The following is a 22,178-nucleotide window of genomic DNA, read 5'->3' on the forward strand; positions in this document are numbered from 1 at the left end:
CATGACTAACTTCTTTTGTATTTGTGCTTGTTATTTTGAGTTTTAGATGGTGCATTGTTGGTTAGACCGACTGAATAGGCAGATAACTTTAGTTTATTTAGAGATATTCGTTGTGTAAATGTTAGCTATTTTATAATGTTTACTTATGTACTTCCTTTGTGTCAATTGAAAAATTATGAAATGCTTTAGTTTCATGTCAAAAGCTAACCTAAAATTTTAATGTCAAGTGACATATCAATTTCATTCCATATCATGCCAGATTATTTATTATAGATGTGTTGTAAAAACATTAAGAGGAGAAAATTAGGAGAGCTGCAACATGCTTATTAGAAGCTACTTGCTCAATTTTAGTATACTGCTTATTTGTGACATGCCACCTGGCATAATGACTTTATTTCATTCAATGAGTTTTTTTTTTTATCTTCCGTGTTACTTTTTAGGAGAGAATTATACAAAGATAACCCCTTTTATCTTGATTGAAACGTTTTTCATTTTTGATTTTTAAAAATACATATTAATTTACATTTTCTTACCTAAGTTCCTAACCAGATATGACTATGAAAACTACTGTAAAATGAGAAAATATGTGCATTTCTCCTAACGGGTTGCTTCTTTTGACATTTTAGCTCTCATGTTTTAAATATTCTCTTTTATTATAATTTTATGTAACACATATGGTATACATAAATTAAATTCAATTATGTTGTCATACCAACTTTGCATCGCTAGTTAAAATACGGAAAAGTCAAAAACCTCCATAAAACGTTTTCTGTACAGTTTGATTATAGCAATATAGTGTATTATTTAAAAGGCTCAACAAATCAAAAAGTTAATTTTTTTTCAATAGGCCATTAACAGAAATTGAAAAACTCTTAACCTTTGAAGTTCAACCTTCATTTTTAGAATTAATTCTGATGAATTAAATCAATAGGCAAAAAGAAAAAGTAAATGCAAACTTGTGAGTGAACTCCATCATTCTTGTGGGCCCAATATAACTTGGCAGCTGATGTCACGTGTAGGACTCTAGCTAAAATAGCATGTCAAAAGATGGGCAAAATGGTCAACACAATGAATTATTTTTGTTGGAGCTACGGTCAGTAATCAATTCTTTCAGCCAATAGTATTGCACTATTTCAATAAAATATATAAATACCCTTATGACCCGTATTGAAACCGGATGCAGCTCAGTTGCTTACCGGAGGCAACTCAAACTCCCTCTTATTAATAGTAGGAAAATAATAAAAAGAAAAAAAAAACTTAAGAAATTAAGTGAGCAAAAATGCAAAATTTTACAAGTATAGGGCATTTCTCCTAAATGCCAAATATACTAGAGATTCATTAATCATTACAAACAAAACCCCCAATTTTAGCAAAAACACAATTTCTCTTGAAAATAAAAATCGCATAGGGGGCAGATTTACAAATTCCAGAAATCTCAGGAGGACTAAAGTGAAACTATCCCAAAGTAAAAATAAAGAAACTTTAGGGGCATAAATGTCCTAGTATTAATCGGAATCGGATCCTATATTAGGGCTTGAAACTCAAAACGAACAAATCGTCGCTGGCGGGAAGATTCTCATGCAATTAACCGAATCTTCAAATGTTCCTCTAAAATATAAAGTTTCTCCGGAAAATGTCATTCATCGATGAATTTCAAGCCAGTAAGTCTGAATTTTAGTTCTTAAAGTTTCATTTACCATACCTTTTTTTTGAATATTTGTTATCTGTTCCTATTTCTGTTTTATAGATTAATCGAATATAGCGTTTTCTGTTTTCCTTAATGTAGTGGTAAAGGGTTGCCATTATTTTCAGATTTAACAATTTTTTATTTAATGTTAGTACACATTTCCAATGTGTAAATACGGACAATAATTTCGATTGATAAATTTAGTGTTCCAAATAACTTTAGCATATATGCTGCAAATGTCTGTTGGGGCTTTATGTGCAAGGCACAAATATAGCGGGGAGAAGAAAATTATAAAAAACTAAAAAGTTATTTTAGAATAATAACTTTAAATGCAATTTGTGTTGGTGGAAGGTAGCAGGTACCCGATAGAATAGTCGAGGTGTGCACAAGCTGGGGCGGACACCACCGTCATTAAAAAACTATATAACACAATAAAATAATTATATTTAAAAAGGAAATGGAAAAAAAATTATAACTTAGTGAAGTAGTTATTATTTAGTATTGCCCACTTCATGACAGAATCCATTAGTGATATGATGCATGCCTTACTTTCCTGGTGGCCTGAATTGAAATGCTACCTAAGCGAGGCGAAACGCTGAACCTATTCTAGTTTCGAGCATGATATTCAGTATTGTCTATGCAAGTGTGATGCATTACTAATTATGGATGAATTAATTCCTCTGTGTGATTCTGCATTGATTTCTAACAAGTTGCTATATTGATTACATTGTCTCAGATATAGAAGCTCTTCCGAACCATTTACGGAGGAAATATGCCTTATTGTGTGATTTAGATAAAAGTCTGCAAGGTATTACTTATAGTGCAAAGCTTTATATATTATTGGACTGTTATGCAAGTTAGTTGCTTTCCAACTTTCCATTGTATTGTGCTTAATTAAGTACACTTGTACAGTATTGAGTCGATTGATAATCCACTAGCATTCTGAATCTGGAAAGTTTATGTATTTTAAGTGGAATAAGGATCCATCTTTGGCACAATGCGACAGGCAGCTTATTGTAGTGTATAGTCCTTCATGTAGTCCCTTTGCACTATATCTGATGGAACGTCTACTACTGCCATTACCTAGTTTAGTAGAAGCTTCAGTGGTATATCATTGTTAAATTGCAGAACAAAAGAGTAATTGTTTGGTATTCTGATTGCCAGTGTTCAACTGGTTCAGCAATTAGCCATATCGCCCCTTCGTTCTGTTTTACAATGCAAAGATGATCATAAGTATACTCCTGATTGGAGAAGGGAATATAGGGTGATTTTGTAAGATTCTCAGTAGTATTTAGCATTGCTGTGTTAGTAGCCCGACACGAGCACAGTAGGTTAGTGGTGTATGTTGTTTCTTCGTTGCCTAGTGTATGGCATTATTACTAAGAAAGTGCTTTTCTTTTCCCCTGAACAGGAGTCCAGAGGCAAAATGAACAACGTTGTGAGAAAGAAATAGAGGATATGATACAGCGTATTAAAGCTGGTAACGTGACACCAGACTCTTCACTAATCAAATTCTCTGATGATGCATTGGATGAGCAAAAGCATGCAATCAGGATTGCTGATGAGAAAGTTGCATTAGCTTCTCAGGCATATGATCTGGTAGGGATGTTGGGAACAACATCCTTTTTCTACATCAAACAAACTGTCATTAATTAGCTCCTTATGGCAATTAGTGAGAAAATTCTTGCAACAGGTAGATGCTCACATTCAGCAGCTCGATCAGTACTTGAAAAAATTTGATGAAGAGCTCCGGAGAGGTATGTTTGTATCAGCTTACTCATCTCCTCACCAAGAACAGTGTCCAAACTTACTCGTTTCTCTGACTGTTGAACAACTTTCTCTTTATGGATTCTCTTTTATGCAGAAAGAGATGTTGCTGGTGTTACTGGAACTCCTGCTACCACTGTTGCAAATAATGGCAAATCTGGAAGGTCTGGTGAGGGTAAGGGAGGGCGTAAGAAGTGAGTGATATATCTCTATCATATTTCACCATTCCTAATGCTAATTGCACATTGCGGATGCTTATTCTTTATTTATTTAATTAGTATCATTTCCTATTTGAAATGGAAATCTAATAAGAAGCCTCAATCATCTTAAAGAATAAATTGATTATGTGTTGAAAGTCAAGAGATCAATGTTACTAAAAGTTAGAATATATATTGGTTAATAGTATGGTTTATTCTATTTGGTCGCCTCATAATTTGGAATTTAGAATGTGATTGGTATGAAGGAAAATGTCTCCATGGAAAATGTTTTCATGGAAAATGAGTGGTTTTATCACTTATTTTCCCTTGTTTGGTTGGTGAGTGAAAAACTTTTTCCGGAAAATATTTTCTAGTATTTGGTCAGAGAGTAGAAAATATTTTTTATGCTACTTTTCTCACCCCTTTCCCCCAAGTCCTCATGTTTTATGTGCTCCCTCCTCCAAATACATCATGAAAAGAAAATACTTAATTTTTTGAAATGAAAGAAAATACTTTTTACTACATCATTTGTTGAAATGAAAGAAAATACTTTTTCTACATCATGAAAAAGCACTTTTTTTGTTAAAATGAAAAAAATACTTTTTTTGTATCATGAAAAGAAAATACTCATTTGTTGAAATGAAAAAAAAATACCCTATTTATAATATGAAAAGAAAGTACTATTAATAATCTGGAAAAGGGCTAAAAATTCCCCTAACGTATTGGAAATAGTTTTAAATTACCCTCCTTCCACCTATTAGACCATAATTGCCCTTAATGTTACTTTTAAGTCTGAAATTGACCCTCCTAATAAAAGCTGATTTGGAATATGTAAGCCTTTTAATCAAACTAGTCTTAGGACACGCGTGTACCCAATCTTGATGAGTATTGTTTTTAAACCTCTAAGGATAGAACTTCTAGATTACCTAATCCAAATACTTTTACGATTGTGCTATGATCTATTTATCTGTTATTCTTGTTCACTGTAAAATGAAATTCAATTAAAATTGAAGGTTGTTATAGTTAATTGTTTATTTGGTCATAGCATCTAGTTTGGGTTATAAAGGATTTATAGAGGAAGTGGCATATCTGAAGCTTCTGGAGAGCGTGGACGAGGAGGCGAAGAGGACGAATAAGGAGCGGTATAGGATGGCTTTAAGTGAAGTTAGCAGTTACTGCGGCCAAGACCGCTGCATTTGAACGCTTGTATGAAGAACTCGGAGGCAGAGGAGGGGATAAGAAGTTGTACAGGTTAGCCAAGGTGCGAGAAAGGAATGCCCGTGACCTGGACCAAGTGAAGTGCATCAAGGACGAGGATGACAGAGTTTTGTTGGATGAGACACTGATTCGCCATAGATGGCAGGCTTACTTCCATAAACTCTTGAACTAAGAGGGGGGATAGGAACATTGAGCTAGGCAACTTAGAACACTCTGAGTGTCGTCGGGACTTTGGGTATTGTAGGAGTATAAGCGCTGAGGAGGTTGAGAGGGCTATGTGTAAGATGAGCAGGGGGAGAGCGACGGCCCTGACGAGATCCCGTGGAATTTTGGAAGAGCGTGGGTAGGGCGGGTTTGGAGTGGCTCACTGGGTTATTTAATGTCATTTTTAGGACAACAAAGATGCCCGAAAAAAGGGGCAACATCCTATTCTTCAACAAGATCTCCAAACTCTTGAAGTGTCATCATGTTCGAGTTATTATATTGGTGGTCATCTTCTTCTTCATCGGAGGCTTCATCAATTAGGGTTCTACTTGAACTTGTAGAAACTCTTTCTTTGCTCCTTAAAGTACTTCCCCTAAAACCATAAACATTCTCCTCAACTCCACTTGCCATAGCAACATGACCAAAAGTAAGGCCTTCTCCTTCATATACTTCTTCATCTTCATGATTTTGGGGGGGCTCCGGTTAACCATTCATTTGCTTCATCAATGTTATCCAATAAAATTGGATCAATGATATTGCGAGCTTTGTAACGACAAGCCAATGTTCTATTATATTTAACGAACACGAGATCATTGAGTTTCTTTAGCTCAAGCCTATTCCTCTTCTTAGTATGAATCTGCATATAGGTTGTAGAAAGTAATTAAGAGGAGTACTTAGGACAATTGAGATATACTTTGATTTAGTAATAATGTAATATAGCTTCTCACATGTTCATAAACACTCCAATTTCTCTCGCATCCGGATGAGCTACAAGTTAAGCTTTGAACTCTAATAGCAAATTGTTGCAAGTTTGGAACTTCATAACTAAATTGCATCCACCATTCAACTGTAAAGATATTATTTTAGAAGTTATTAACTTAAAAGTTAAAGCTCTAAAGAGTAAAAACAATTGAAACAACTTGCTCACCTGGTGCCAATTTGGTTCTGGCTCTAATGGCCGAAGCTAATCCAAGTATTCCATCGGCTTGCATATACACACCCAAGTTCTTCCCCTATTTTGTCTTGCATCGCTTCATCTGGCACCAACCTCGCAACACATGCATGATGCCCCTTCCACACTGCTTTATCTAAAGTCTTGTTCTCGTTATTTGTATAAAAGATTCGGGGTTCAAAATATGCCCCGCTGCATGTAAAGGTTGATGAAGCTGAACCGTCCACCTTTCATCAATGATTTCAAAAACTTTCCCATATTTCCTCTTATCATGAACAAATGCCTTCTCAATAACTTCTTTAGCCATATCCATGGCTTCATAAATGTATCCCATTGGTGGTTTTCTCTCCCCATCCACCAAACGAAGTACAATAACCAAAGGATTACCAACTTTAAGTGCTTGAACAGTGTCATTCCAAAAATATGGACCAACAATATGTCTCGCAACTTCTTTCCCAAGAGCTTCCTTTGCATAGATACCCTCACTCCATTCAATTGACATGAACAAGGTTCGCAAATTTTTCTTTTGCAAGTAAAAACTATGCAAAGTCATGGTAGCTGTTGCGAATCTTGTCTTAGCCGATTTTACCAAATTTCTTTGGTTTGTGTATCTCCTCATCATGTTCAACAACAACGGCCTCTGACTAATGTAAGAATGTATCTTGACCGCCTTAGCAAAAACTGTAGGAAATCAAATTTCATAGTGAATAAGTATAAACAATTAACATGAAGGTTAAAATAGAAAATTAGAACCACTTGTTCACCTGTAGAATATGGGGCTAACTTGAAAATGTCGCCAAACATCAATTTGATACAATGTGCAGCACAAGGAGTCCAAAAAATATTCGGGAAAACTCCTTTCAACATGTCACCCGCTTTTTTATTCTCACTTGCGTTATCGGTAACAACTTGAACAACATTTTCCTTTCCAACTTTCAATATTGTCTTCTCAAACAAGTTGTACATTTTATTGGAATCGGTTGAAGAGTCACTAGCATCATAAGATTCAAGAAACAATCTACCTCTCGGAGAAATCACCAAAACATTAATGAACATTTTTCCATTTTTTGTTGTCCATTTATCCATCATAATGGAACAACCATAAGTTTTTCATTGCACCTTATGCTCCTCGACAATCTTGTTTGTCTTCTCCACCTCCTTTTTTAGACAAGGAACTCTTACTTCGTGATAGGTAGGGGCTTCATTCCTGGGCCATATTGGCCTACAACCTTAATGAATTCACCAAACTATCGGTGTAATTTACACAATTAGAAGGGAGCCCCGCATCATACATCCACCTAGCAAAAGTATCTACAGCGCGCTCCCTTAAACTCTTCCTACAAGAATTTAAGTCAACATCTTCACCTTTTCTCTTTTCATTTGGTTTTTGCGAGAAATAAAGATTAAGAGGACCTTTCACATTGCTACCGGTGGATGATCCACTTCCACTTGTTGAATTCTTTCTTTGAGATTTTGAGGGAGGTGGCCTCATTGATATATCATTGACTTCAAGGTCATCCTCATCCATTTGACTATCTTCGTCAAAAAGATTAATCATAGATGCTCCATGGCTCATTGGATTTTTTATCTCATTTTTTTTCGCAACATACTCTCTAATTTCATCCTTAACAGAATCCGGAACCTGTGAACATTCTTTGACATCTCTAAAACCACCAATTAGATGTCTCTTGTGACGATGTATTCCACCGTTATATATATTTTGACAAAAGATACATTGCACTTTTGTGCTACTGCCAATTGCAACTCCATACGCCTAAGCTGAATCTTTTTTTTGGCTTGATGCCATTGAATAATAAGATTGAATTTACTACAATCAACAAAAAAAAATGCAGAACTGTTAAAAAATGGCATAACAGTGAACAGAGAAAACAGAGCACATAGTGAACAGCAGAAAATGGAAAAATAGGAGAGGAGAAAACACAAAACAGGGCAGAACAAGAACAAAGAAATAAGAACTGAAAAAGAAGAGAAAATCAGAAGAGCACATGTTTGAGAACAACCAAAAAAAAATGCAGAACAGTGAACAGAGCACATACGAACAACAGAAAATGGAAAAAAGGAGAAGAGAAAACAGGGCAGAACAAGAACAGAGAAATAAGAACTGAAAAAATAGAAAAGAAGAAGAAAAAGAGAAGAAGAGAAAATCAGAAGAGCAGAAGTAGAAGGCAGTCGTCGCAGAAGAAAAGAAGAGAAGAGAAGAGAAGAGAAGAAAGAACTGATGGAGAAGAAGAGAACTAGAGAAGAAGAGAAACTTACCTGAAGAGCAGAAGTCGAAGGCAGTCGTCGCTTGCAGTAGAGAAGCAGATGTTTGGAAGAAGTGTGCGTAACAACTGATGTTTGGAAGAAGCAATTTTTAAAAAAAAAACCCTAGTCAGCCGATGGAATCGCTTAAGCGTGCTTTTGTCGCTTGTTTTCATCGCCTCGCTTTTCACTTTTTAAGGTGAAGCGTGCACTTATTTAACTGCGTCGCGCTTTAGGGCAGAAAAGCATAGCCCCCTCGCCTCGCTTCTGCGCTTTAAGCGAGAAGCGTGCGCTTTTAATAACACTGGGGCGGTGGAGCTGAGGTTGGGGAGGATTGTGGATATCTCTGAGAACCAATTTGGATTTATGCCAAGTCGTTCGACTACAGAAGCTATTTATCTTGCTAGGAGGTTGATGGAACAATATAGGGAGAGGAAGAGGGATTTACATGTTCATCGACTTAAAGAAGACTTACGATAAAGCAGTGTTTTGGATAGCGTGCGGCGACAAATAGCGACGAGGGCCCGCTTCACTGAGGCGAGAGGCGCGCAGCGAAGCGCTCGCTTTTTGATGTGAAGCGACAATTTATACAAAAACATAAAATATTATATACATATAACTAAAAACTCAATAACAATAATATATTAATAAATATATCATTCAAAAATTAAAGACTCAATAGATAGTCATAGACTCATAGTAGATTCATAAACTAAAGTCTAATAGTCTAAAACAAGCAACGTCTATTCTTCTTCAAGATTTTCAAATTCTACAACTTCATGAATGTTAGCATTATATTGGCTATCATCTTCTTCATCCTCGGAGTTTTCATCAATTAGGGACCGGCTTGAACTTGCTACTCCCTTTCCCTTGTAACTTGAAGAACTCCCTCTAAGACCATAGATATTCTCCTCAACTCCAACCGCCATAGAAACAGTACCCCAATCAAGATCATCTCCTTCATACACTTGTTCATCTTCATGATTTTGGGGGGCTCCAGTTAACCATTCATTTGCCTCGTCAATGTTGTCCAACAAAATTGGATCAATGGTATCGCGAGCTTCATAACATCGCCTCAATGCTCTATTGTATTTAATATACACTAGATCATTGAGACGCGATAGCTCAAGCCTATTCCTTTTCTTGGAGTGAATCTGCGCATAAGTTGTTTAGATTAATTAATCGATACTAATAATAATACAATATAAAATATATTAATATAATAAATCTACTTCTTACATGCTCAAATACGCTCCAATTTCTCTCGCATCCAGATGCACTACAAGTTAGGCTTAGTACTTTGATGGCAAACTTTTGCAAGTTTGGAGTTTGATGTCCAAATTGCTTCCACCATTCAACTATAGAAAAATATTTTAAAAGTTAATAAGTATAAATCAAATAAATTAATTTAAAGTTATAAGGATATCTATATTAAAGTTAGTTACCTGGCGACCTTATGTCTCTGGCTCTAATGGCCGCTTGTAAACCAAATAGGCCCTCTGCTTGTGAGTACCTACCAAACTCCTCCCCTATTTGATCTATCGTCGTTGAATTAGGGACCAACTTCTCAAGACATGCATGGTATCCAATCCACACCTCTGAAGCCAAAGTTTCATCTCTAGTGTTCTTGTAAAATAATCCCGGGTTCAGAAGATGGCCTGCTGCATGCAAAGGTCGATGGAGTTGATTCTCCCACCTGATATCAATTATCTCAAAAACTTTCTCATATTTTCTAACATCTCCCTCAAATGACGCTGCAGTAGTCTCTTTGGCTCTATCCATAGCCTCATAAAGATAGCCCATTGGTGGTTTTCTCTCCCCATCCACCATACGAAGTACCTTAATCAAAGGACCACCAACTTTAAGAGCCCGAACGACGTCATTCCAGAATGATGGAGAAATAAAAACTTTGGCAGTTTCTTTTCCCGCAACTTCCTTTGCATATCTATTATCTTTCCATTCATTTGAAAGAACTAGCTTTCTCAATTTTTTCTTTTGCAAGTAAAAACTATGCAAAGTTAAGAAAGCCGTTGCAAATCTAGTCTTGGCCGGTCTCACCAAATTTCTTTCATTTGTGAATTTCCTCATCAAATTCAACAACAACGGCCTCTGACTGATGTAAGAATATACCCTGACGGCCTTAGTGAAAACTGTAAAAGTAACAATAATAATTTTATAGTTAATACTTAATAGGATAGGACATAAGTATAAATAACTATATTAAAGTTACCTGAAGCATATGGGTTTTCCTTGAATATGTCACCAAACATCAAGTTGATACAATGGGCAGCACATGGAGTCCAATAAATGTGTGGATACATAGCTTCCATCATCCTACCCGCACTAACATTCTCACTAGCATTATCTGTAACAATTTGTACAACATTTTCCTTTCCAATTTTATCAATAGTCTTTCTAAACAAGCTGTACATTTTGCTTCCATCCGTAGAAGAGTTGCTAGCATCGTGAGATTCAAGAAAAACACTCCCTCTTGGAGAGTTCACCAACACATTTATGATCATTTTTCCATTCCGTGCTGTCCATTTATCCATCATAATGGAACATCCAAACTTGTTCCATTCCACTTTATGCTCCTCAATAATTTGGTCTATCTTCTTCACCTCTTTTTTAAGATGAGTTACTCTAACTTCATGATAGCTAGGAGGCTTCATTCCTGGGCCATATTGTCCTACAGCTTCAATGAATTTATCAAAAGTTTTGTAGTTAACACAGTTGAAAGGAAGCCCTGCATCATACATCCATGCTGCAAAGGCACTTACGGCGCGGTCTCTCAAAATCTTCTTGGCTTCTAAACCTAGACCTTCTTCACCTTTTCCCTTTTCTTGTTGTTTTGCCGAGAAATAAAGATTGAGAGGACCTTTTGTCACTGTACGTGCCGTCGTGGATGACCCACTAGAACTATTTGAAGATATCTTATGAGTTTTTTGGGGGGAGGTCTCATTTCACCATCTTCATCCATTTCATCATCTTCATCAATTAGATTCACCGATGCTTCAAAATTCATTTGAGTTCTTGTCACATTTTTCTTATCAACAAACGCTTTTACTTCCTCCCTAACCTCGGGCGGACAAAGGGGACATTGTACTACATTTTTAAATCCACCTATCAAATGTTGCTTGTGACGAGTTATCCCACCATTATATGTTTTTTCACAAAATACACATTTAATTGCGGATCTTGATGAGCCTTGTATAGCATAATTCCAAGCTATATCATTTCGTTTATTACTATCGGATGACATTTCAACGCTGTTTTATTGAAAAAAAAATTATCAAGTCAATATGCAATTAATTCTACTCTATAAGAGACTATAAGTCAATAATTGAAAAAAAAAAAAAGGGGCCTGAAAGAAACAGAAAGTTTGTTAAGAGAAGAAGCAACCTCTGTTATTTTGCAAAAACAGGGCTTCGAAACAACCTCTGTAATTTTGCAAAAACAGAGCTTCAAAACCTCTGTTATTTTGCCAAAACAGAACCAAAAAAAATAGAGCACAAAAACAGACCTCTCTTTCTGTTAAGAGAAGAAGAAACCTATGTATTTTGCTCGAAAAATAGAGCAGAAAACAGAACTCTGTTTCTGTTCTTTTCGACAAAAAAACAGAGGAAAAAAAATAGAAAGAAGAAGAAGAAGAAGAAGAAGAAGAAGAAGGAGAAAGGAGAAAGGAGAAAGAAGAAAGAAGAAAGAAAAAAGAAGAAAGAAGAAAGGAGAAGAAGAAACCTCTGTATTTTGCTCGAAAAATAGAGCAGAAAACAGACCTCTGTTTCTGTTCTTTTCGACAAAAAACAGAGGAAAAAAAATAGAAAGAAGAAGAAGAAGAAGAAAGAAGAAAGAAAAAAGAAGAAAGAAGAAAGGAGAAGAAGCATACCTGGACTTTCAATGGCTGGAACCTCAAGCTTCTGAAAGAAGAAGACGATGGCTCGCGAGTTCAGAACGTCAAAGTCTCAAAGAAGCTCTGTTGTTTTGTTCAAGTTGAAGAAGATATGTTGTCAAGCCCTAATCACGACCCTTTTTGTTGAGTCTTTGCTTTTTTTCTTTTTCTTTTTTAAAAAAAACAAAAGGCGACGCTATGGTCGCTTCTCGCGACACTGTCGCCTCTCGCCACGCAGGCAAAGGCGAGCGCTATTTCGAAACGCAACGCAACAGAGGCTCTGTGGCGACACTGTCTCGCCTCGCCTCGCCTCACGCTATTAGCGCTGAGGCGAGCGCTATTTATAACAATCGGATAAAGTGCCAAGGGAGGTTCTGTGGAGATGTTTGGAGGCTAGAGGTGTTCCTGTTGCTTACATTAGGGTTATTAAGGACATGTATGGTGGAGCTAAGACTCGAGTGAGGACCGTAGGAGGGGACTCGGAACACTTCCCAGTTATGATGGGGTTGCATCAGGGGTCAGTCCTCAGCCCATTTCTATTTGTCTTGGCAATCGACGCGCTGACGCGCCATATTCAGGGAGGTGTCGTGGTGCATATTATTTGCAGATGACATTGTTCTGATTGACGAGACCCGAGGTGGTGTTAATGGGTGGTTAGAGATCTGAAGGCAGACCCTGAAGTCTAAAGGTTTCAAGTTGAGCAGGACCAAGACATAGTACTTGGAGTGCAAGTTCAGTGGGACGACTCAGGGTGTTGACGGAGAAGTAAGGCTTGACTCTCAAGTCATCCCTAGGAGAAAGAGTTTTAAATATCTTGGGTCAGTTATACAAGGGAATTGAGTGATCGACGAGGATGTTACTTATCATATTGGGGCGAGATGGATGAAATGGAGGCTCGCTTCAGGTGTTTTGTGTGATAAGAATGTGCCACATAAACTTAAAGGTAAGTTTTATAAAGCGGTGGTCAGACCGACTATGTTATATGGGGCTGAGTGTTGGTCAGTCAAGAATTCCCATGTCCAAAAGATGAAGGTGACTGAAATGAGGATGTTGAGATGAATGTGCGGGCATACCAGGCTGGATAGAATTAGAAATGAAGTTATTCGGGATAAGATGGGCGTGGCCTCTGTGGAGGATAAGATGCGGGAGGCGAGACTTAGATGGTTCGGACATGTGAATAGGAGAGACGCAGATGCATCTGTGAGGAGGTGTGAGAGGTTGGTCCTGGAGGGCCTAAGGAGAGGTAGAGGTAGGCCGACGAGTATTGAGAAGAGGTGATTAGGCAAGATATGACGTTGCTCCAGCTCACTGAGGACATGACCGGGGATAGGAAGGTGTGGAGGTTGAGAATAAAGGTAACGGGTTAGAATAGGTCGCATAGCGTTGTCCTTGTCTATAACAGTAGCTTTAGTACATGAGTTAGCGTTAGTTATATATTTTCGTATTTCTTGATTTATGTGATTACTTGTCGTTGCTTTCGTTTCGGCCTTATGATTACAATACTTAGTTTTAGTTTTGTATCTTTGTATTTTTTTCTTGTTTTAGAATTGGTGTGATTGCTGCTGCCCTTCCTTTTATCTTTCCTAAGTTGAGGGTCTTTCAGAAACAACCTCTCTGCCTTTTTGAAGGTAGGGGTAAGGTCTGCGTACATACTACCCTCTCCATACCCCACTTGTGGAATTACACTGGGTTGTTGTAAACAAAAAAAAAAAGCTATATTAAAAAAAAGATATTTTTTGTAATATATAGGCTAGTGAATTGATCTTACAATATGTCAAGAACAGAAAACAAATAATTAGTAAAAAAATACAACAACAACAACCTAGTATTATCCCATTAGTGGGGTCTGGGCAGGGTAGTGTGTACGCAAACCTTACCTGTCACGGCCCGAAATTCCCACCTTCGGGACCGTGATGGCGCCTAACATTTCACTTGCTAGGCAAGCCAGCGTTAGAATATAATTAGCCATTTTAACAAAATTTTAAATTAATTAATAACAAGGAAACAAATGCGGAAGTAAGGTCTGAAATAAAGTGAATAATTCATAATAATCGCGATATCTCAATACCATCCCAGAACTGGAGTCACAAGTGCACGATCTTCTAGAATAATACAGATAAAGGTCTAAATAAAATTCAAGCTGTTTGAAATATAATACACCGCAGAGATAATATAGAATGGGACTTTAGAACTGCGAACGCTGTGCAGTTATACCTCAAGTCTCCACTGGTAGCTGTATCCGAGCAAATCTGCAGTACGCCGCTGGGACCAACTCCGAAATCTGCACAAGAAGTGCAGAGTGTAGTATCAATATAACCGACCCCATGTACTGGTAAGTGCCGAGCCTAACCTCGACGAAGTAATGACGAGGCTAAGGCAGGTCACATACAATAACCTGTACGCAATAATAATAATAACAACAATAATAGAAATGAAACAAGTCTCTTTTCAACAGTTGAAGCCAACTCGACAGTCATAACCAATTATTATTTCAATCAGTTTCCGTTGCGGCGTGCAACCCGATCCCACAATATATTCATTTCAATCAATTATGTTGCGGCGTGCAACCCGTTCCCCCAATATAAACTTTAAATAAATCTGTTGCGGCGTGCAACCCGATCCTCCATATAAACTCTAAATAAATCTGTTGCGGCGTGCAACCCGATCCCCCATATAAACTCTAAATAAATCTGTTGCGGCGTGCAACCCGATCCCCCATATAAACTTTAACAACTCTTAAATGTATTAGAAATACTCCAGTAAATACCACGTTCAATAAGAAACTATTAAGCATCAAGACATACAATAATTATAATTTAGTTATGAGACAAACAATGTCAAGTAGCAATTAATTGAGGAAATCAGGGATAAAATAGGCAGTTTAATATTTATTATGCAAAACGTCAAATAACAATTAAGACACATAAATCAATTAAGCATGTAACAATTATTGCAGGAATTCAAGAATTAATATTTGACAAGGAATATAAGTGAAACAATTATTTTAACGATTAATTCGTGTCTTAAAATAATTTAAGATGTTTAAATAATTAAGCAAACAATTAATTTGACAAAGTATAGGCACCCGTCACCTTGCCTATACCTCGTTACACATGAAATTCACATAGCAAATAATTCAAGGGTTCTATTACCTCAAGTCAAGGTTAACCACGACACTTACCTCGCTTTGCAACCAAATTCAAGAATCCAATAAACCTTTGCCTCACGAATTTGTGTCCGAAATCCTCAAATCTAGTCATAAGCAATTCAATATACTCAATATAAATCGTAGGAATTAATTCCATATGAATTTACTAATTTTCCGGATTAAAAATCCGAAATTCATCTAAAAAATCAACAGTGGGACCCACCTCTCGAATTCCGGAAAAACTCACGAAATTCGAACACCCGTTCCAATACGAGTTCAACCATACAAAAATTATCGAATTCCGACACCTGATTGACCTTCAAATCTTAATTTTACATTTTTTGAAAGATTTTATAAAAAAATAATCTTTCTTCCATAAATTCACGGATTCATGATGTAAATGAGTATGGAATCATGAAATATAATCAATATAGGATAAGGAACACTTGCCGCAATGTTTTCCCGTGAAAATCGCCCAAACATCGCCTCTCCCCAAGCTCCAATTTGTCAAAAATGGAAAATGGGACGAAGTCCCCTGCTTTATAACTTACAGTTATGTCCAGGCTGCCCTCGGCCCTCGATCCTCCGCCCTCGGCCCTTGATCCTGGGCCTCGATCCTGGACTTTCGATCCTCGGCCTTCTATCCCGGGCCTTGATCTTCGGCCTTCGATCCTAGGCCTCGGTCTTCGGCCTTCGACCCTCGGCCTCGATCCTTGGCCTCGGTCTTCGGCCTTCGATTTCTGCCCCCAAATTTCCAGCAGAAAATATTGCAGCAGCTGTTTAAGTCCAACTTTTGATCAGTTAACCATCCAAAACTCACTTGAGGCCCTCGGGACCTCAACCAAATACACCAACAAGTTCTACAACATCAAACGAACTTATTTGAAACTTTAAATCACATCAAACGACGCTAAAATCACAAATCACACCCCAATTCAAGCCTGATGAAACTTAAGAATTTTCAACTTCTACATTCGATGTCGAAACCTATCAAATCAAGTCCGATTGACCTCAAATTTTGCACAAAAGTCATAAATGACATATCGGAGCTATGAAAATTTTCAGAACTGGATTATGACCCCGATATCAATAAAAGTCAATTTGTGGTCAAACTTTGAAATCTTTAAGCCTTTAGGCTTCTAGTTTTCGCCAACTGGCGATAATTCAAGCTAGAGACCTCCAAATTAAATTTCGGGCATACGCCCAAGTCCCAAATCACGATACGGACCTACTGGAACTGTCAAAACACTGATCCGAGTCCGTTTTCTCAAAATGTTGACCAAAGTCAACTCAGTTGAGTTTTAAGGTTCTATTTCACATTTTAATCAATTTTTCATATGAAAACTTTTCGGAAAATTATACGGACTGCGCACGCAAGTCGATGAATGATAAATAGTGCTTTTCAAGATCTTAGAACACATAATTAATTATTAAATTTAAAGATGACCTTTTGGGTCATTATATTACCCCTACCCTGGGGTAGAGAGGCTGTTTTCGATAGACCCTTGGCTCCCTCCCTCCAAGAACTCCCCACCTTGCTCTTGGGGTGGCTCGAACTCACAACCTCTTGGTTGGAAGTGGAGGGTGCTCACCACTAGAGCAACTCACTCATGTCTAATTAGTAAAAAGATAACTAAAGATAATTTAGTATTCAAATTTTCAGGAAGAAAATTCAAATTGTTGCAGGTAATCTACAACCTACATATCAACATTGTTTTGAAATAATATATATCTTGTGATTACGTAGTCAAATTTCTTTTTTTTGATGAAGTAAGGAGAATTCATTAAAAGCATCCGACGGATGCAGGTAAAAGATTGCAGTTTAGAGAGATGGTGTCTACTCATATACACTAAAAAACTATTCTATCACTAGGGAGCAGACACAATCAAAAAATTGAATAGAACTAGTTACAGGTGCGTGATTTAGCCAACTAGTGATAGAATAGTTTTTTGATTGTGTAACTATTCTATCACTAGTTATTACAATATAGTGATAGGAGTAATAACGAAAAAAATCCTTCAACTATATAATCAAGAGAAAGAAAGGAGACATTCAAACAGATTTTACGTTGTCAAAATTGAACTAAACACGAAAAGAGAATTTAAAAGCTCACATATTTCATATCAGATTTTATCAAATTAGGGGCAACTTCAGACCTAAAAATTAGCATTAAGGGCAATTATGGTCCAATAGGTGGAAGGAGGAGCAATTTTAGACTTAAAACTAACAACAAGGGCAATTATGGCCCAATAGGGAGAAAGAGGACAATTTTAAATCATTTACAATACGTTAGGGGCATTTTTGGCCCTTTTCCGTTAACAATATTTCAATTTAAGAGGGGTTGGGGGTTTGAGGCGAGGGTAGGGGCAGGGTGGGGTGGGGGGTTAGGCGGGGCATGTTGGGGTGTGGTGTGGGGTGGGTTGGTGGGGGTTGGTAGGGATGAGGAATATGGTGAGAAATCTTGAAAAGGAGTTTCGGAAAATGTTTTCCCTTTTCATGATAGGGAAAACATTTCCTCCAATTGGAGGAAAATGAGTTCATGAGGAAAATATTTTCCAAAACATTTAAGCCAACCAAACATGGAAAAATTAGAAAACATTTTGTTTTCCTTCATACCAAACACACCCTTAGTATTCAGGAAATTTTCTTAGCCTAAACTTTCTTTACTTAGGAAACTTACTGTAGCCTGAACTTTCTTTATTTCTTCAGCTTAAATTTTCCTATTTCATGTAACCTAAATTACTTATTAGGAGCTTTCATTTATGTTATTCACCATCCAATTCTAGACAAGTTTCTTTTCTATTTTCATATGGTGTTAGAGCCTCTACGACTTTGTGTAAAGACCAATGTAACGTCGACCTACTGGCTGCTGGCGTATGATGCCTACTTTGCCAATGTACTTTACTTGCAAGATATTTCAACCAGGTCTTGCAATCCAACCTAAGTTACTCGGACTCGGGTACGGGTATCCGACACGGGTACGGATCCAAAGGTCGGATTCTTCATGATCTAAATTTTAGGATTCGAGGATACGGATCTAGGTACGGGTACGAGTGCGGGGATTCGGCAAAAAATAAATTAAAAATCTAAAAATATAGCTATAAATTGGATGAAGAAAAAAATTTGAATTTTTTTGGTTTTGGTCACAGAAAGTCGAGATGAGCAGAGAGAGAGAATGACTTCTTTGTCCATTTTCTTGGTCTTTTGGAGGGAAAGTAGGTAGAGAAAAGATAGGAAGGATGTATTTTGCTGTCAAAAAAATTCACTCTGTACCCCACCCCACTTTTTAGACAAGAAAGTTCACTACCCCACTTTTTTGACAAGAAAGTTTACTCTGTACCCCACTTTTTTGATAAGAAAGTTCAGTACACCACTTTTCATGGGATAGTACAATAAAAAATATAAAGAGATTTGTACCACTTGCCTTTACTTAGGGAAATCAATTCTCAAAATTTTCCCTAAAATTTTGGTCAACACACCGGATCTTGTCTACCGGATCCGACACAGATCCCATACCCTTACCCATGTTAGTGTCGTGTCGACACAGGTACGGTGCCCAAATTGCCGAGTCCGAGTAACTTAGAATCCAACTACTTCTTAGTCCTGAAGGTTCTTCCTAACCCTTACGTCTCAATGAACTTCTCCCTTTCGTACCCTTCGAATCTTCTCTCGTCATCTCCTTCTGCTTGAGATACTGTACATGTTCGGCGATGTCTAAAAGTCACTTCCTACACCACTTGCAGGGGCGGCGACCCTATAGAATATGTGGCCTAAAGCCAAAATTGAAAAAGGCCTTAATTTTGTTCAATAGATTTTTTGTATATTTTATTTGGAGTTTATCCTTATGACTTCTTAAAATGTAAAGTAATGAATTTCCTTTTTTTAATAATCAATTTCTTTTTTGATTGACTATATCCAAATCCTGTAATCTTTCTTGAGATAGTGTTGATCTTAACCAAGATCTTATTGATTTTAGTGTTTTAAATTTTCTTTCAACTGAGGTAATGATTACAGAAACTGTTTAAATTATTCTTTAAACAATAAAATATTTATGAAAAGAAGAACAAAGACTTGACCTGATTGAGTATGTCAATTATTATATTATCTTCTACTTGTAAAATTTCTCTTAGCACTTTAAATTCCAAAATATAAGTTGAATCCATGAATGTCATAGTGACTATTATGCTTTAAGAAACATTCTGCTTTTTTCAAATCTGAACATTTGATAGTCTAATTAGCTTGCCCTTGAATATTTGCAATGCCACTCAAAGAATTGAAGGAAAATAGTACAAAGTCAAAGTCGCAAACAAGATTGATTCAAGTTTAAGTGAATTAGACAAAAGAAGTAGGATTTAACTGCAATGTTTATTGGCTACAACTTTCAACTGTAATTACTTTGATCATATTTTAAATAGTAGCATAAACTTTGGAAATTTGTGCTTAATGGATTGTGAAAGTTTGACAACAAATAATTAAAAAGACTCATTTTTACTACTAATAATAAGTGCATAATTTTATACTTACATATAATTTGAGCAATTTTGAAACCTAAACTGTTTTGGGGCCTAAAGCCCTTTAGGGTTAAGTCGGCCCTGGCCACTTGTAACTTCAAAGTTGATCTGCTTTCATCCCCTACCCTGAAGGTTATGTTGCTGATGAAATCTCCGCTTCCTTTCATAATATTCCTCCAAAGTCCACATTCAAAAGGAATTATGATATTTTCAGTCCTCCATCCCCTTTGAACATTCCATCCTTTTCTTCCTCCATAGGCATGCTCCTCGATCCCCCCCCCCCCCTCCATTTTGTTGGGGACGTAACGTCCTCCCAGTGACTAAGTGCAAAATATGCTATTCACAGAGAATTAAGATAAGTTCTCTTTTCTATTTATTTTCTCTGTTTTCACAATTAGCAATATATTGACGTAAATAATGAGGTATACCAAGTTATCTTGCCTTGTACTCTTGAGTCGTCGACTCTTCTAAAAGTTCAGGCTGACAATAATATAGGCTGTTAGGTAGAGTCGGAAATTATTTGGGTGCTTAGGTCCTTCCCTATATAGGATTTTATGGTCTTCTGTTAGGATGTAAAAGAAGTTCGTTCATGAGGATGGGGAATAGGTGTCTTAAGTGTTGATATAAGGAACTGTAATTCAGACTGGTCCGGGGTCGCTAGATACTCATTATTGCAAATAAGTGGCTTAAGAAACCTATTTTTGGTGCTTCTCAAGAGATGGGGCTCAGAATACTTAAAAACTGACTTTTTAGCTTATTCAACATTTTTCCAAAAATTCACCTGCCGTTCCAACTCAAGTTATATCACCTGTGGTTGCGTAGCTTGTACTCGGCTTTGCTAGTTTCTCGAGGAAGTGGTTAAGGGTATTGTTCTGTTCATCCTCTAATTGTATATGATAATCATTGAATCTGATTACATTTCTTTGAGGCCTTTCTTGATTTAAGTGAGGGGTTTCCTAAGTTGACAGAGGAACAACTGTGTTTAACCTCTTTGGGATTACAATGTAGAGAAATCCACTATTTTAGTTTCAAAACATAGTGGGCAATGGACCTGACCCTTTATCCTTCTCCACTTAAATATTAAAGTTATTTCAACAACTAGGTTTCAAGCTCGTGACATTCAAGCTTGCTCTTAAAACCAGCCAATCGCGTTCCTCTGTTAGAAAGTTCTTCCTTACCGCACATCCATGCTGTACTGCCTTTACAGTTAAACCAGAGCCCAGGGTGCAACTCTTGGGATTATAATTCCTACCTTTATATGATGGAATGAGTGCAAATTAATACAGAAAGTCATGTCCGGTGTTTTGCTGCAGAAACTAGAAAGGGAAGCATTCTAAAAGATGCAGATTTATTAAGTGTAAGCGGAACAAATTGTTTGATGCATTAGTTTGGACAAAATGGCTTCCCTTTGGTACTGAACCAGCTTAATTCACTATTGGTGTTAGTTTTGCAAGTTTCCACATTTTTCTCCATTAAGGTTCAGTTTCTGGTTGCCTGAATGATAAAATGTCGTGTGACTGTATATCTATGTCCCTGTGTAGTACAGACTAAACTTGTGTTAAAGGGAATAATTTCTTCCGCAGAACACGTCTTGCAACAGCAGCGGCAGCTACAGCCACAGCAGCAGCAGCAGCAAGTGGAATGGATTTGGATCTACCTGTTGATCCAAATGAACCAACATATTGTTTCTGCAATCAAGTTAGCTATGGTGAAATGGTTGCTTGCGACAATCCTAATGTATGTAATAAACCAAGTTTTATCAATTATCTTTTAAAACTTGATTAGATTGAACTTTTGCTAAAAATTTGATTACTCCTTCAACAGTGCAAAATAGAGTGGTTCCACTACGGCTGTGTTGGCCTCAAAGAACAGCCAAAGGGAAAATGGTTTTGCGCGGATTGTGCAGGAACACAAAAGAAGCGGAAAGGCAGATGATAGAAAGTAGAAGAAAATAACTCAGTATACTGATTTTAGACGTTTTATCACTGGAAAAATTTATGTAGATACTGTACTTCTGTAATTTTGTTGTGTAGCCATTATTAACAAGTCACACTTGCAGCATTCTAATTGTATGAACTATAACGAACAAATAAACTATTGTCTTTTACCAATCAACATATTTGTAACCTACACCTTGACCATCAGTCAAATAAATACCATCTTCCTTGACAGTCCATTGACAAACAGTTGCACGGGCAGGACTAAGTGCATCCTTAACACACGTATCTTTTTCATTGAATACCTCAAAAGCTTTTTTCCTTAGAATTCCACCAAAACTGGCCAAAAAAACATAGTTTTAGACCAATTGACATGAAATGACCAATTGATATTGGTTGAAGGGG

General features: G+C 37.0%; 2 protein-coding genes across 3 annotated transcripts; one reads left to right on the plus strand and one right to left on the minus strand.

Annotated features, from left to right (window-relative positions):
- The first annotated feature begins 1,502 nt into the window (after positions 1 to 1,502).
- LOC142168781 (PHD finger protein ING1-like) lies at positions 1,503 to 22,008 on the plus strand. 2 transcript variants are annotated; one of them, XM_075229900.1, is made up of 7 exons: positions 1,503 to 1,661; positions 2,424 to 2,495; positions 3,099 to 3,286; positions 3,381 to 3,444; positions 3,552 to 3,648; positions 21,420 to 21,573; positions 21,661 to 22,008. In XM_075229900.1, exons 1-7 carry the CDS (start codon positions 1,634 to 1,636, stop codon positions 21,769 to 21,771), a joined length of 714 nt encoding a protein of 237 aa, XP_075086001.1. In that variant the 5' UTR covers positions 1,503 to 1,633; the 3' UTR covers positions 21,772 to 22,008. The 2 variants fall into 2 exon arrangements, with proteins under 2 accessions (XP_075086001.1, XP_075086002.1); XM_075229901.1 differs by lacking the exon at positions 2,424 to 2,495 and having other exon boundaries at positions 1,522 to 1,661.
- LOC142161676 (uncharacterized) lies at positions 8,955 to 15,684 on the minus strand. The gene is made up of 4 exons (XM_075229899.1): positions 10,518 to 15,684; positions 9,733 to 10,437; positions 9,527 to 9,645; positions 8,955 to 9,441 (listed from the first exon to the last, which is right to left on the minus strand). Exons 1-4 carry the CDS (start codon positions 11,044 to 11,046, stop codon positions 9,031 to 9,033), a joined length of 1,764 nt encoding a protein of 587 aa, XP_075086000.1. The 5' UTR covers positions 11,047 to 15,684; the 3' UTR covers positions 8,955 to 9,030.
- Positions 22,009 to 22,178: the final 170 nt, after the last annotated feature.

This window comes from Nicotiana tabacum, chromosome 14 (genome assembly GCF_000715075.1).
Source record: "Nicotiana tabacum cultivar K326 chromosome 14, ASM71507v2, whole genome shotgun sequence".
Taxonomy (NCBI): domain Eukaryota; kingdom Viridiplantae; phylum Streptophyta; class Magnoliopsida; order Solanales; family Solanaceae; genus Nicotiana; species Nicotiana tabacum.